We start from the raw sequence: 16003 nt of genomic DNA, 5'->3' as shown, positions 1-16003 counted from the left end.
TTAAATACTAACACTACTGAACCAACAGTAAAATGTGATTTAGAACTCATATCTGTTCCTAAGCAGACTGAAGTAAAAACAATGAGAATAAATGGCGTTAAAGTGAAATCTAAATCTAAAAAGTACATAGTTTGTCCAAAATGTAAAGAAAAAGTAGAAATCTTAAGCACTACAGAAGAGGAAGATTATGTGAAGTCAAATAATTCTCCCATATATGATAATATTGATCTTAAGGAAAATATCATTAACAAAGAGAATAATGATATCTGTAGTCACAGCCCACCTTGCGAATTGATACCAATTTGTCAAATTTTACCTACGGAAACATACGCAAGCTCCAAATGTGTAGAAAACGTGTCTACCATAAAGCATAATCCGAAAATGATAAGAATAACAAAAGCTTGTAGGCATCACCCACCGTGCACTGTCGTGCCATCTTGTCAAAGAGCAAATGTTCTTAAAAATAATTGTGAATTTATACCACCTTGCTTGCATCGCCCTCGATGTATTAATTTGCCTTTATGCGTGCCTTTTGCTGAAAGCTTTTATTACGATGACATTTTAAATAAACATGAAGAGGTTATCAGCACTGATTGTAGTCCACAGCATAAATATATGTCCGCATGTCAAGAAGAATCGCTCATTAGTACAGCAAATCAACAATATAATGCAACACAGAATACGTGTGAGTATTTAAGCGAATATTCGCCAAGATTTGCCTTGAAACCTAACATGACCTGTACATCACCTTCATTATCACCGTATTTTCCTAATCCAATGCCATTCAAGTGTTGTATGGCCAGTAAATTTTGTCAATACGACTGTATTGATTGCAAATGCATACCAAATATTGATCTAAAAGACAGAGGCAGCATCGACACAATAGTATATATCAGAGACGTGGGATGTCAATTTAGAAGTAAAGTTTTTTCACCAAAAGACTCATTACTTTATTCAAGGACATCTAGTAATTCATTTAACTTAAAATCAATAAACAAATCTGGAAAATATCACAATCGATTTCATACTTTAAGATATGAAGATAAATATACACATCCTATTTCTGGCGAAGAAATGTCTATGTCAATTTTTACAACTTCTTCTTTTGAAATTGATGCTGAGTGTCCCTCACATGGAAAACAAACTGGTAGAGGTTATGCTGATTTTTCACCAAAAATACCATCTCCTTTTGTACCGGCTCTTACAGGTAAGCCATGTATGGATCAAGTAGCATATTATTTACCAACATCTGAAAAAATCAGCCAAAAAATCACCAAACATAACAAAAGTAATACTCTTTCACATGTAAATATATGCAAAACTAAACATCGAAGAAGCTTTTTAAAAAAGAAACGAAAAAATGTATTTACTGTTAGACGATCAAAAAAATCCAGAGCAAGCTCAAGACAAGGATGGCATTCGAGTTCTTAAGGTGTCTGGTAAACTCTTATACAAAAATATTAAAAAAATGGATACAATATTTTTTGTCAATAAATTTGGATTTTGGTCAAAAAAATGGATTCAATAAATTTTAATTACTGAAAAAGTACATGTCGCCTTATTCTTTCCGAGAATAATATTTTTTACGAGATTTTTGGGATTAGAATGCTTCTAGAGATATAGTGATGATAAAATCAAACAGCTTTTTATACTAGTGATATTAAAATAAAAACAGTATTAATATTACCAGACATTAATAGGTATAGCTTAGGAAAAAACCAAACTTATAAAATATATAATGGCAATAATAAAAATAAATCCCAAACAATTGTGATAATCTAATTAAATAAAATGATTCATCGATATTATAATTTAAGTTTTCAAAAGCATTGATATCCGTGCACAGTGTAATATATTTTGAATTATGACGACGATTAATAAATAGTATTTGATTTTAAATGCAAATTAAAGCAGATTTTTCTTTTATCTTTAAGTACTGGTTAATTTTATGATTATCCTGCATATTTGTATACACGTTTCGGTCGACTTGTTATGTCATGCATATAAAAAAAAAATTGGATACGACTATTTTTTTTAATTTCTTTTATTTGAATTAAATTATATATTTTTAGGTAGATTTTAGTATATAAAATATTAAGGTTCTTATGTACAAATTACGCAACAATATTGCAAATAGCGAAATGTATAATCATAGGATATCCTGGCTATTATATTTGTATACTAAGTATTATTACGTTGTAGTTCAAGCAAGCTTACACCTAATAGTTACATAGAAATCTCTTAGTTACCCCCTGAGTCGCGTCCTGTAAGTGATACGTCTTGACTACAAGCTCTTAAAGGTAATTAATGTGTTGCTATTTTCGCTGTTCTAATTTTGTATGCAACATTAATGACCTACACGTACACGGCTGATAATATTCTGCACGTATCTATTTAAATAGCATCCAATGCGATACTACTATTAACGAATATGGACATTTGCTTCTCATTCTACGTGATTATAAAAACAAATATGTGATTCATATTCATATAACGTTTTTTTCTTTGACAGCTGAATAAATATAATTTATTATTATTGCGGTAATAAATTGTATATCACACTCCTATATAGAAATTATCTGATATATTTGTTAAAAGTAATCGTTATAATTATTTTTACTTAAATCGATACAATTTACGAGTAACTCTACCGTTATCAAGCGGACTGCATTCTTTTTTTAATGTGTATTTGGTTATATAAATATTTTTTTGATTATACTACACCTAAAATTGTTTATAGATTGTAAACGAACTACACACTATTTTCGAAATATACTATTATGTGGAAATCTCTTACCTATTTTAGCAAGACTGGCAAAGAAAATCCAAACACCGATCAGAAACGGAGTCTCGACTCTGTGAAATTCCACGGCTGCTATGACCAATGTCCTTTCCTTCTTCGGTTTGACAGTGGTCGTGGTTTCCGTTGTCGTTTCCTGTTGTTGACGTAGCTGAGTGCCGGGTGGCTCTCCTGGCAGCGGAGCCACAGGGCCCATGGGGCCGAAACCGAGCCCTGGATACGTGGAGATCCCATCGATTCTTATGGACGGACTCTGTTTTGTAGTGCTCTAGAAATGGATAAGAAATAACATAAGTTTGGTTTTTTTTTAATTTTTATGCTTCTTGTAATAAATATAATACAGATTATATTTACAAATACTCGTTACTCATTGTTCGTATAACATGTATAGGCCCGAATTTAAAGGCAACGAATAATTTTGGAACCAATCTAAAACAAACCTTTTCACTGTATTAATAATTACGATTAATGCGCTGACACTAAGTCAAGCAAATTAAAAAGTTATACTATTAACATACGGTAATTTTTTAATTTAAAATATACCAAAGACATAATCTGTTGTTATCCTCAAATCCGGTTTTGATTATATTTGCTAATCTCAAAAACTAACAGGGTCTTTGGTCTTCTGAGAAGATATTGAACCGTACATTTTGGAAAAATATCGATTTTAATAAAAAGTTTACAAAAAAGTATAACGTATCTCAATGTTAACATTTGACAACAATATTACGAAATGAATAGCTTTATAGGTTAAACCTATAGTATATTGTTTTCAATATCATATTATATTAAGACCTCAATCCAATAAACTTTATTAAAGGCATGTAATAAATTGAAGAAAAACAGTGAAACTTTAGACTCATAAAATCATTTTATGTCATAATATTAATACCACTCCTTAACACTCTGCTAATTGAGCGTTTCTATGTACTGTAAAATTAATTAAGATGGATTTAATATATTTTACTAGTCCTCTCTACGGTCCACCATTAAATTTTGCAGCGGTGGTTCAGTTCAAAGTCGTTTGGTTAATTTCAAATAAATGGTTCATTTAAACTTACATTTATTGTATCTCGCAATTGCGGCTAGATCTCTACTCTATATCTTCGCTGATACCCTACACTGATTTTAATTGATTTTTTTTATTGAAGAGGCTATAGTTTGACAGTAGAGAAATTAGGCTATTTTTCGCTGTTTCTTTAAGTAAAAAGCGTTTAAAAATGATCACCTATATTTACATACAAACTTTTAAACTTACTTAACACTAAAATTGATTTAACACCACCTTGTTTTGTCTAGAAAAACATTTTCAGCCATCTTGATTATCTACTTAGAATTAAAGGTTCACTAGCAAGGTTTGATTGCGTTCAGTCCGCATTTTTTGTTGATTTTATATTGAGGCATACAAAAACTTCCAGATTAGACATATATATATATATATATATATATATATATATATATATATATATATATATATATATATATATTACTTTTGTAAAATATACTCCTTCTAAACATACTGTTTAACTAAGTATGTAATTTAGGTACCTATATAGAACTCTGAAAAATCTAAATTACGTTACATTGTTTCTTGATTGGATATGCAGTTTAGTTTAAAAATAACAGTATAATATTTGTGTTTATATTAGTACTATTAAGAAATGTAGGAAAAATAATCGATTTATTTTTAAACATTCATTTCATTTCATTATAAACGTTTTTGTTGCGCATGCACTAATTTGCTTCCGCAGCTTTTTAAAATTAGGTAATTGAAGAAAGTTTTTATTTCACAACAAACATATTTTTTGCGTTTTAGTATTTTTTAACCCCAAGTTAAAAAATACTAAAACGCAAGCTAAATTTTTCGATGCTACAGTGAACTTTATATAATATATATTGTTCCACTGTTATAATACTTATTTACCTCCATTAGGAAGTTTTAATTTTTGTTCCATAAGAGTGAATATTTACTATAAATAAAAATATCTGGAATACCAAAATGGTAAAAATAAGTACCCACAGCGGTTATATATGCACATATCTATTTTGTCGAACCATCTAGAGTACTTTTGGTGTAGTAACTAACATCAACAAGAAATAGTTTGTAAGTGCATTGTTATGGAGTTCATGGATGTCAGCATAACTTGGAAATGAACCGATCGACTTCTAGCTATTTCTTTATTGTATTTAAAATTTGTAAACAATGACAATGACAAACGCCGAGATGGCCCAGTGGTAAGAACGTTCACGCGTTCTTAACCGATGATCGTGGGTTCCCCGGCAAGCACCATTAAATTTTCATGTGCTTAATTTGTTATTATAATTCATCTCGTGCTTGACGATGAAGGAAAACATCGTAAGGAAACCTGCATGTAGACACATGCACGTTTCCTTACGATGTTTTCCTGATTTCACTGAAATTTTGCTACGTGTATTCCACCAACCCGCATTGGAGCAGCGTGGTGGAATAAGCTCCAAACCTTCTCCTCACAATTTTCATGTGCTTAATTTGTTATTATAATTCATCTCGTGCTTGACGATGAAGGAAAACATCGTAAGGAAATCTGCATGTAGACACATGCAGGTTTCCTTACGATGTTTTCCTGATTTCACTGAAATTTTGCTACGTGTATTCCACCAACCCGCATTGGAGCAGCGTGGTGGAATAAGCTCCAAATCTTCTCCTCACAATGGGAGTGGAGGCCTTAGCCCAGCAGTGGGACATTCACAGGCTGTTATTGTAAACAATGACAAAATTTGACTAAAAAATATAATCGGGCAAAATTTCTTTCGTCGATTCTTCCCAGGTTCAGTTCTTCTCGGAACCGGTAGTAGTTTTTAATTTGATATCATTAAGTAAGTGTATGCTTCTATATTGAATAAAGGATTTTGATTTGATTTCAATCGTTGTAGTTGAAAACAAATTTTCAGTAGAATCTAAATTATAGGATAATATAATTCTATATTTAAAAAGATTATAAGATAAATAATTTCACTTTTAAAGTAAATAATTTAAAAAATAAAAAACTAACCCCAAACATACCTGTACTTATTTAATCCAACCAGTATCAGAACAAATTCATGTATTTGGTATTAGATTTATTTTCACTGGTCACGCTTATATTCATATAGCTGAAGCGAACAAAAAACTATTTAAAAATCTTAATTGCAATAAATAATACATAGCTGTAAGTAAACCGTTGTTCAGATTCTGCGGAGTGAGGCTGAATTCTTGCCAGCTGCAGATTGTATCTTGACCTTTCTGCAGACACTTTGCCGGTGTATGTGACCTTGGTAATAGATATTCATGGAACATATTTTTATACTTACATTTTGCAACTAATAAACACTTGCGTTTTTATTTGAATAATTTATTTTATCGGTATATTTCAATTTTATTAACAAAAATATACTTAAAAAATAGTATACATAGTTGATGGTGTATTATTATCACTATTTGTCTTTAGTCTTGTCTATCTCTTTGTCTGGACAAATATTAAATATTTAAAAGTTACTGTGTCTGTCTGTGTAAAGCTTTTACAGTCAACCATTGCTAACCGACTGTTAACCGATTTTTATGAAGTTTAGTATGAAGCAAGTTTAAGCCTCCAGGAAGGAGATAGGATATTCTTTATGTCTAAAATCTGGGGAACGGGCAACACGCGGGCGAAAACTAGTACACTATATAATGCATGTACGTATTAATTGCTATAGAGATATAAAGCATAAACCCTACTCATACATAGCCGTCTACTGTCAATTGACGTAGATACTAACTTACTGACAATATACTGCTTTTTAACTAATTTGACATATTCCTAACAAATGCCTCTTAGATAATTATGCTCTCCTAAACGATTTCTGGTACTGAGGCCGTTATCAACGGAGACTAATAATCCTAACAAAAAATACACCGTTTAATTCAATAACAGATACCATTCAGTATCTGTATTGGAACAGCGTTGCGGAAAAATCTCCAAACCTTTTTCCTTAAAAGGAGTGCAAGCCATAACCCGTCAGTAAGACATTTACAGCCAATTACATTGGTTGCTTAGTTAGTTAGTGATGTAAAGTTAGATAAAAATCTTTAGTTAATGTCGATTTTATCACTAAATACATTGCATTGATCCTTGGACACAGGATCACAAGATTTAAAATAATAAAACAAATAAATAACATATACATTCACTCCTATAGTGTAATGCAGACATAGCGACTAATATATTGCTTTATTAGCCTACTTTTACACATATTAAAGATTTCCAAATCGATTATTATAATGATCCGTGACTATCTATACTATTTTGGATTTAAAAATTAATCTGCATTGTTGTTGCGAATAATAAAACAAAAACATACATGCATTTCCAAATATTATTATATTTCATGTACCGTTGTTGATCTCTTTAAAACGCTGATATCGGTATATTGACTTTGTAAGCGGCTATATTGATATCGAACCATTGCAGCGTAAACATAGTGTCTAGCGTCAGAACAAAATATCTAAATTAAGAAAAAAACACCTCGTTGAATATCGATGATCAGTACGTCGTTTGCTGCTACGATGTATTGATCGGTGTACTGTGTCTGGCGTTTAAACGTTGATCGGAAGCTTACGCTGAAGTCGGACGTTACGTCTAGCATCATAGGAGGCCTCAATCTTAAAATAATGTATTTACAAATTACAATATCCAAATAATCTCTTTTGGAGATGTCAGCCAAAATCGGTTCATCGCGAAAATATCACTTAAGCAAAACACAAAGTTAACTATCTCATATCCGCTATTTATCAAAATTCAAGTGCGCTATTGTATTATTTAAAAAAAAATAGAATTTAAACTCCAATAGATACTTTGAATATAGTCAATACAAAAAAAAAAATTATTTTTCCATTACTTCTAATAAAAAGATGTTTTAGTTACACAAGAAAAATAACGTTTCTAGAATGTACATGTACATCTTTGTAAGCACAATTCAACCACGTTTTGAAATGTTGGAACACAAAAAGCTGTATTATACATAAAGTTCCTTTAAAGTATACATTATTTTTGAAGCTGAATGAAAACATGCCGGACGAACTAAAAAGCTACCGGACGTTTTTGAATAAATAAAAATATAACACATTCATTTTCATTCATCATTGTTTTTAAAAAACTAACTAAAAAAATATTACTAGTTGGCAAATATAATATGATACCTGAAATATTAGTGTTCCATAGTACAATAAGCAAGATAACGTTCAAGTTTACGCAAATATAGATAAATATTAATCGATAAACTAATAAATAAATTATACTAAAAAAAAATACTCACCTCAATAGGACTCGCTACCGCAACAGCCAGGAAAGCAGCAGCAGCCAAGAGGTTAATGTAATGCCTACACGCACGCCGGCTCAGGTTCACTCCATGCTTGAGAGAAGTCATCCTCAAGCTCGTTTCACCTCATAGATATTATTTAATTCGTAAAACACATTTACTTATATAACTTTACGGTCCCAATGTTTCAACATAATATTAAAATAAAAACACTTATCATCTCAACCTAAAGTATATGTGTGTAAAGATTTATCGAGTTGTGGCTCGCAAGTGCTCAAATTATTTACCATTAACCGTTTCGAATTTAACATTCGCTATGCTGATAAGTATGGCAACCGAACTTGTTATTTAGTAGCAATGCTGAGATGAATATTTGGTTTTAGTTAAAATACCCTAATACAAAGACGATGCCTATGTTTATGAATGTGTTTCAAATACGAGTGTGTGGGTGTTGCGTATTTACATTTAAGAAGAAAACAATTCCAATAAAACCCATTTGTGACGTCAACAAAACTTCGAATGTGGATTATCTTAATGCACGTGTGACAATAACAATCTAACCATCCTAGGTAGATTCGTTTTTAATATGTTTTCTAGCAATAAACGTTTAGCGCTAACCAGGATTAGATTCTTACGGGCGTTTGCAATGATAAATGTTCATTTCATGTTTGGAAGAATGAGGCTAAGTGTTTGGGAGGCGACGCAGCGGCGTCTAGGCGCCGCAACGCCTCGCCTTGAGACACAACAGGACATTTTTAGTGAGTTTAACCTTGGAAATGTCAACTACGAGAAACATTTATAAATAAAGATTACCGAATAATAAATCAGCTACGAAATATATTTTATATATGTAAAATATGATTTTTTTAAAGGAAGTCTTTTGAATAGCCTGTCTCGGACTTATTTCGATTTAAGTTGGTTTTGTTACGTAAAATACTCTATTAGGAAAGTTGTATTCAAACAAAAACTGAAATTGTTACTCCGATTATCTCTCTCTCTCTCTCTCTTTTCAAGGCTAGACAATACTTAAAACAAAATTCGTTTTCATCAGTTCGAAATTCAAAAAACGAAGCATTTAAATAGATATATGGCGAGCTCGTACTATATACTTTTCAAATAGATTGCTTATCATTCATTATTTTTATTATTTCAAACAAAATTACGTTTCAAAACACAATAATGAATAATGTGATTTCAAAGGGAAACCGAAGCAATCCTAGCAAACTCTTTAATTTTAATGTTCTTCAAATAATTGCAACACGTGTAGTAAAGTCGTTTATACGCGATGCTTTGTAAGAGAAATGTCAACTACAGAACTTCTCTCGTACAATAGCTCCAGCAAAGCTGTTGCATCGTTTCGCAAACAAATACCCATCAAAGTGGACGAAATTAAAACGATTCATAAACACGTGTAGGCCACGTTGTTACGGAATACAATCAAGTGCCGTCGTCATGAAATATCAGGAACAAACTTTCTAAATGTAATTAATTAGATAATGCTATTTTATCATTAAAGCTGAAATTTTACATACAAATATAAAATAATAACTACTTAAAACACCGAAAAGAGAGTAGGTACTTACTGGAGGCTTCGTGCCTTCGTGGCTTCGTAGAGGAGTCTAAGTGGTACCATCCATTTGCCAGTTATTTTAAGCAACAATACTTTGGTTTGCTATGCTCCTGTTTAAATGCAGAGCGATCTTATGTAATTTCAATTTTGGAATATAGTATTATCACAATTCAATCTAATCGTTGGCTCTTAGCAGTGTATTGGTAAACATTAAATATATTGTATAATATATACAACATATTTAATGTTTCTAACGGTGTTAATGTTCACAGGTGGCCCCGGCTTTCAATTATATTTATCTATACTTTATCGTTTCTATTCTTTATATATGTAAATAATTCTACTGTAGTCCTATACGGCTTTACCATTTTGGATTTTTTTGAGTGTGTTTGAGAAGGTTTTTGGATAGTTTTGGATTGGAATCAGGAGGCAGGTTATTGGATTGCAAAATGTTATTATAACAAAAATTTAAATGAATAGATAGAATTATTATTTTATCTGTACGAAGTGGAGGCAGCTAGCTTAAATATGTAAACCTTTTTATTAAAAATCAATTCATTACAAAAATTATTGGTTTAAAATTTTAAATTCCAGCGGGAAAAATTAATGAACAAGATTTGAAACATTAGGATTCCTACCAACAAATGTCAACTATAATTGTAGTTATTTTTAGATAAGACCCGTCGCATATTTCGCCTACACTCAAAACCATCAAAGGGCGATTGCAATATACTATTTAATACAAGTAAATATGTATATATCTATTTTAAAATGAAGCGTACTATTTCGTGAAAACTATTAGGTTTACAGCGAACACAGCGTTTTGCGATCGCAATTGCTCTTAAAGTAGTAGCTAGTAGGTAACTATGCCGAAACACGCGACACATTTTAAAGTAATCAAATTTTACATCAGTACATAGTTTATCTTTTACATTAATATTTAAGATATTATTATTAGGCTAATCTCTCTTGAGTATTCAAGTAGGTTCTCCCCATAAGCACTTTTTCACTATAGAAATAGTACGTTTCATTTTTTCACTGACATTCTACAAGTTTGTTATTACAAGATAAGCTTAACGTGCTTCTGCAACAGCCCAAGGATTCAAAATCGTATGTACGACCTTCAGATTAATAGGTAGTCGGACTACCGTTATTGTGGTGGTAAGACTAAGGTTACAAAAATCGATACTAAATTATCTAGAACATAAGAAATTATTTCTTTCCTTGAGCTCATTCAGGTATAAACATTAGAAACCTTGCTTCACAAATAAAATATAGGTTCATTATTATTGATTACATAGAGAGAAAGCGGAATTATTTTTTTTAGGCAGTTTAAAACTTTTGTTTAATATTTTTAGTTAATCACCTCTTTATAGAAATCGCGTTAGTTGATAGATATAATAGATAACATTAAATATATTTTTTTACACAAATTTAATTTTAGGAAATAACATATGGTATTGTCGGTACTGCCAATATTCGACGGTTCTTTTTTTGTAAAAATTAAACCTTAGTTTTTAATTAGATAACCGGTGCTTCTAATTTTTTTAAATATATTCTTGTAAAACTAATACTTTTTGGGCAGCGTTTGTCAGTAGAGCACCCCGATCTTCTCTAAAACTACTGGGCTTTTGAGTCTAAATTTCAGGTCAATAAAAGGCGCAATAAAAGATTTGGTTTTTTATAAAATATTTGAAGCCAGGAGTTAGGAAATTAGCAGTCTTATAATGCCACTAGTTTTTCAGAAAGCATATAAGACCTGCGCCTGATCTCTCTCGACCGGTCTATTGAAATTTCTATCCCATATACTATATATGTAAGAAAATAACAAAAGCAGCTGTGCTTGCGCACACACTTGTACACTATACTGTGCAGATGGCTAGTTATTAATATTGGCCACTTTTGCCAAAATTCGGTCAGAAAAACGTTATTATTACATCTAATATACGTTAAAGATACCTTTTTTAAATATATAATATTATGTTGAAATTTAAGCCTACATCATTTGATTATAATATTATTGAATGAAACCCAGATAAAAATGCCTTCTTCATGTCAACTTTCATACCTTTATAAAAAATACAAGTAATATGTTTTTCTCGAAATTACTATTATCCCTATTTTTATTAAGGGTCTATGACGATCCTGCGAATTTTTCATTGAGCTATATTGAGTTTTTTCTCTTTATTAATTGGTAGAACGTGTAATTATTATAATATCTATATATATTAGAATTAATAAAAGGGATTCGGTAAACGAACGAAATTAACTATTCAGGAGAAAAAGTGTAGCACGCGCCACACGTGACTATTAATACGCTTACCCATAACACACTCTAATGACGTGTCACATACATACATGTGTGTGGGTGGTTTTATACTTTTATTTACTCGCATGCATACTTTAGCAAAGCAGGTAAACATTTTTTTTTATTGTAAAAACTATACTAAAAATGTATATATTCAAGAAATTACTAATATTATTCCTTTCTCCTCCAAATTAGCTTAAATCTTGTATCAGTAGTAGTAGACTACAATAGCTTTCAAATCTCTAGGTAACCCATATACCATTGAAATATCAAGGTTCATAATTTATTTTTTTGATTTCGTCAATCATGTCAATAACTCTCTTACTTTTTTATTGGTTAAAATTTCTCGTAATACTAGTGACTTGTCTACTAAATCGAAATATGATGTATAAAGACGCACATAGATATGAGAATTTGTAGATTAGTGTAGTCTTAGTTTGCAAGTATTATTCAAAGTATTTATATTGTTGTAATATCCCTAATACACGAATGACGTTTTTTGTCATCATATAATATAAGTAGAAAAATAAATATCATAATATATCACTAAAACTATTTGGTTCCATGTTATAACGGAATAAAGTAGTCGTTATCGAATAGGCAATTGTTGCTAACACTGTATGAAACAGGCATTCTGAAGTAAACACATATATTAAACTCAGCGTATTACGAGCAATACTTATACCCTCATGACCTATTTGTAGTTAGCCCTCGATACATTGTAGCAAATAGGTCGATACTCTTTGATTAACTTTACGTTGTTTCATAATAGGGCTCTGAGTTGCCGAAATAACATACAACAATAGAGAAATAACCTAGAAAGTTAGAATATCTTCTTGATTTGGCCTACTACTTGCATATTTGTTATATTATTTATACTAATATATAGCCGGGGAGTTCATTTGTTTGAATATGCTTTTTTCAGGATACACAAGACCGATATGAAAAACTTCTTGCGATAGATAGACCTACGTACATAATAATAATGTTGAACGCAATTAAACACACGTAGAACAGCTAGTACATATTATATAAAACTATACCAACTGTAATAAATGATTTAGGTACCCGTTTAATTTAACCGTTCTGAGCATTATTAAAGCTGGGTTATAATCGCTCAAATAAGAATTGATGCAGTTCTGAATTACGTCTAAAAACTCTTTGAAATAAAATTAATTATTCCTTTGTGAGTCACTAGACAGGTGAGCTCATATTTTATGAATCCTTATTTATATCATACATGCTAAAGTGTGTTTGTTGGTATCTTTCAAGCCACAACAAAAAGGGGAAACAATATTTTTTTTATACATGACAATGACAAAGAAGTTATATTGATATGAATACATTTAAAGAAAACATTATAAATATAATATTTCTGTTCTGAAAAGTATGAAAATGGTGTCACGTTCGCACGGTAAATTTAACAAGCGGATGCGTGTTACAAGTCTTGGTTCGGACTGAGTTGAATAGGAATCCCTGATTTCTATCCCGCGGGTGTGGGTCAAACTAACAGACGTCAATATTGTACTAAATAAACTTTGTGTTTAATCATGTATTTAATTTATCTAATGAGATGGATATCACTAGCGAAGGTAATAACCCCCGCTAGTTGAAGGCTGGTTCATTATTTGCTCAGAAAATCGTAATTGCGATTCTACTGGGAAATTCTGCTAGCATTCTTGCCCCTAATCTGTGCGGCCACTTTTGCAATAGCTATTTATAATTTTATTTGTATATATAGTAGTCTAATCATTAATGTAAATAAATACTACTAGTTAAAAGATAATAAAATATAAATAGTTAAAAAGCGTATAATTATAACAAAAAATAAAATCTATTTTAATTTAGAAATACAACTTAGTGTATATAAATGGTAAATTAAATAAGTTTATACTAAAATTAACGCGTGAAATGTTTCTATTATTAAGCCTAATAAAATATACATAATATCACGTGTAAAGGAACTGTTTCTTGTTAAGCGCTTAACAACCTTTTACACCCTTAGAACCCTTTACCTACATCAACGTAATACCGTCTAGACGTTTGTGTTAAGCACTGACAATTAAACCAGCCAATCTAATGTTTTCTATAAATAAACAGCTATGTATATACATATAAATATATAATCGTTCCGGTTTCGCATGGGTAGATAAGAAGAAAAATGTATTTTGGATAAGAATTGCTTAAAATCCGTTCTTAGTGAGCGTCTACGTCGGGGAAGGAGTAACTGTGACAAATTTCAAGTCAATTGGGATAGCTTAGATCTCTCTGTGAGTGGTATTTCGCATATAAGCGATTCTTTCTGAAGATCCATTAACTTGCATTTTTAATCACTTGGTTTATATTTTTATTGTTGAGTCTGATTATGGCATACAGACATAAAAGCTTGATATTTTCTCGATAAATAATTATCCCGAAATTTCCTCTAATATTTACATTTTTTTGATTTACATTCGCAATTCTAATTTATTTATTTATTTTCGTAGGTTATTGAGACGAAAAATAGATAAATAATTTTATTTACAAATAATCTATAGCTGTCATTAGGGATGTTTTGTATAACTTTTTGTATAATTTTGTATATAAGGTTGGTGGCGCATTGGCTATAAGCGATGGTTGACATTTCTTACAATGCCAATGTCCAAGGGCGTTTGGTGACCACTTACCATCAGGTGGCCCATATGCTCGTCCACCTTCCTATTCTATAAAAAAAAAACTCTTTCGTTTTATTTTTATAACTATAATAAACTTTTGGCGCTCACTACATTTTCTTACCGTGAAAAACCACATCTGCTGTCGCCAAATAGAGTAGTTTTTCTTTTTAGAAATGATAGAATACAAAAGAGATAGTGCGCCAAACAGACAGAGGCGTGTAAGAGAGGCGCAGGTAGAGTCAGAAATTCCGCTGGCTTTAAGCACGCTCATAACTTTAATTTTAAATTAAGCATGTTTTATTATTTTTAAATATATAAATTTGACAATTTATTTGTTACGATTATTAGGCAATATCTATATCTATAGTAATATTATAAAGAGGTAAAGTTTGCAAGTTTGTGAGGTTGTAGGGGGTAATCTCTGGATCTATTTAACCGATTTAGAAAATTATTTTACCAATAGAAAGCCACATTATTTGTGAGTGACATAGACTATATATTAACCCGAAAAATGAAAAGGCTTTTTCGTGGTAGTCGGATTTGCAAAATAAATCGGAGAAAAAACGGTCGAACGGAAACGTTTCTTACGAACGCTGCCTTAACGATGAGAGATATATGTTTGAGTTCTAGAGAAAAGTTGTAGAGCTTGATAATGCCTACAAAAAATTCATGGACAGCATATGACTAACTTCTATATTTAAGTCACAAAAAAGTAGTTTTTTATATTAAAAATAATTTAAATCGTTAGGTCATGTTTATTGGTCATATAACAACAATTATGAATACTTATCAAAATAAGTAATCTTATCGCCTCAAGTGTTTAAAACAAAAGACTTTTCTCTTTTACTGCTTATAATATGGATGAATGGTTAAAGAGGTAATACGACATAGGTATGGAACCGCGACCGTGTCGTAATTTATTGAGTGATATTTCTATTAGACGTTTTTTTTTCATATAAAACACGTCAATCTATTTAGAAATGAATTGATTTATCACCAAGGAAATTTTATTTAAATAAAATTTGTTTTTTACAGTATGTTTTTTGGTTGCATAGTTTAAGAGATAATTTTACATTTCAAATACGCGAGACAATTTTATTAATGTTCGGCCAAAGTGACTTTAGGCAGTCAGGAAATAAATCATAACACTCAGTACTAACCCAACCACAATTTACCACCATAATTCCATCACAAGTAAAAATGTTTACCACCTAACGAAATGGGCATGGGTCAGTCTAATATAATCTGTTTCTCATCGCGCAAAAACAATAAAATTACGGACTAATAAACAAAAACTTGATGTGACGTATTTTTTGTTGTATACATATTTTAGACCTTGAACTTTAAATACCCAA

At 30.9% G+C, this 16003-nt stretch overlaps 1 protein-coding gene across 7 annotated transcripts in view; it reads right to left on the bottom strand.

Moving 5' to 3' along the window:
* LOC126774163 (sodium/hydrogen exchanger 3) overlaps window positions 1-16003 on the bottom strand; it is a 36484-nt gene that overhangs the window by 13025 nt on the left and 7456 nt on the right. For 6 of the 7 annotated variants that reach the window (XM_050495536.1, XM_050495537.1, XM_050495538.1 and 3 more), the window contains exons 2-3: window positions 8114-8342; window positions 2798-3068 (exon numbers count right to left, since the gene is read on the bottom strand). In XM_050495536.1, the coding sequence (XP_050351493.1) occupies window positions 2798-3068; window positions 8114-8224 (382 nt within the window). In that variant the 5' untranslated portion in view covers window positions 8225-8342. Of the gene's footprint in view, window positions 1-2797; window positions 3069-8113; window positions 8579-16003 lie in introns of those variants that run through there. The other variant, XM_050495534.1, reaches the window with a different exon arrangement.

Source organism: Nymphalis io, chromosome 16, assembly GCF_905147045.1.
Source record: "Nymphalis io chromosome 16, ilAglIoxx1.1, whole genome shotgun sequence".
NCBI lineage: Eukaryota > Metazoa > Arthropoda > Insecta > Lepidoptera > Nymphalidae > Nymphalis > Nymphalis io.
The sequence above is the reverse complement of the archived record's forward strand: the minus strand, read 5'-3'. Positions and strand labels throughout refer to the sequence as shown.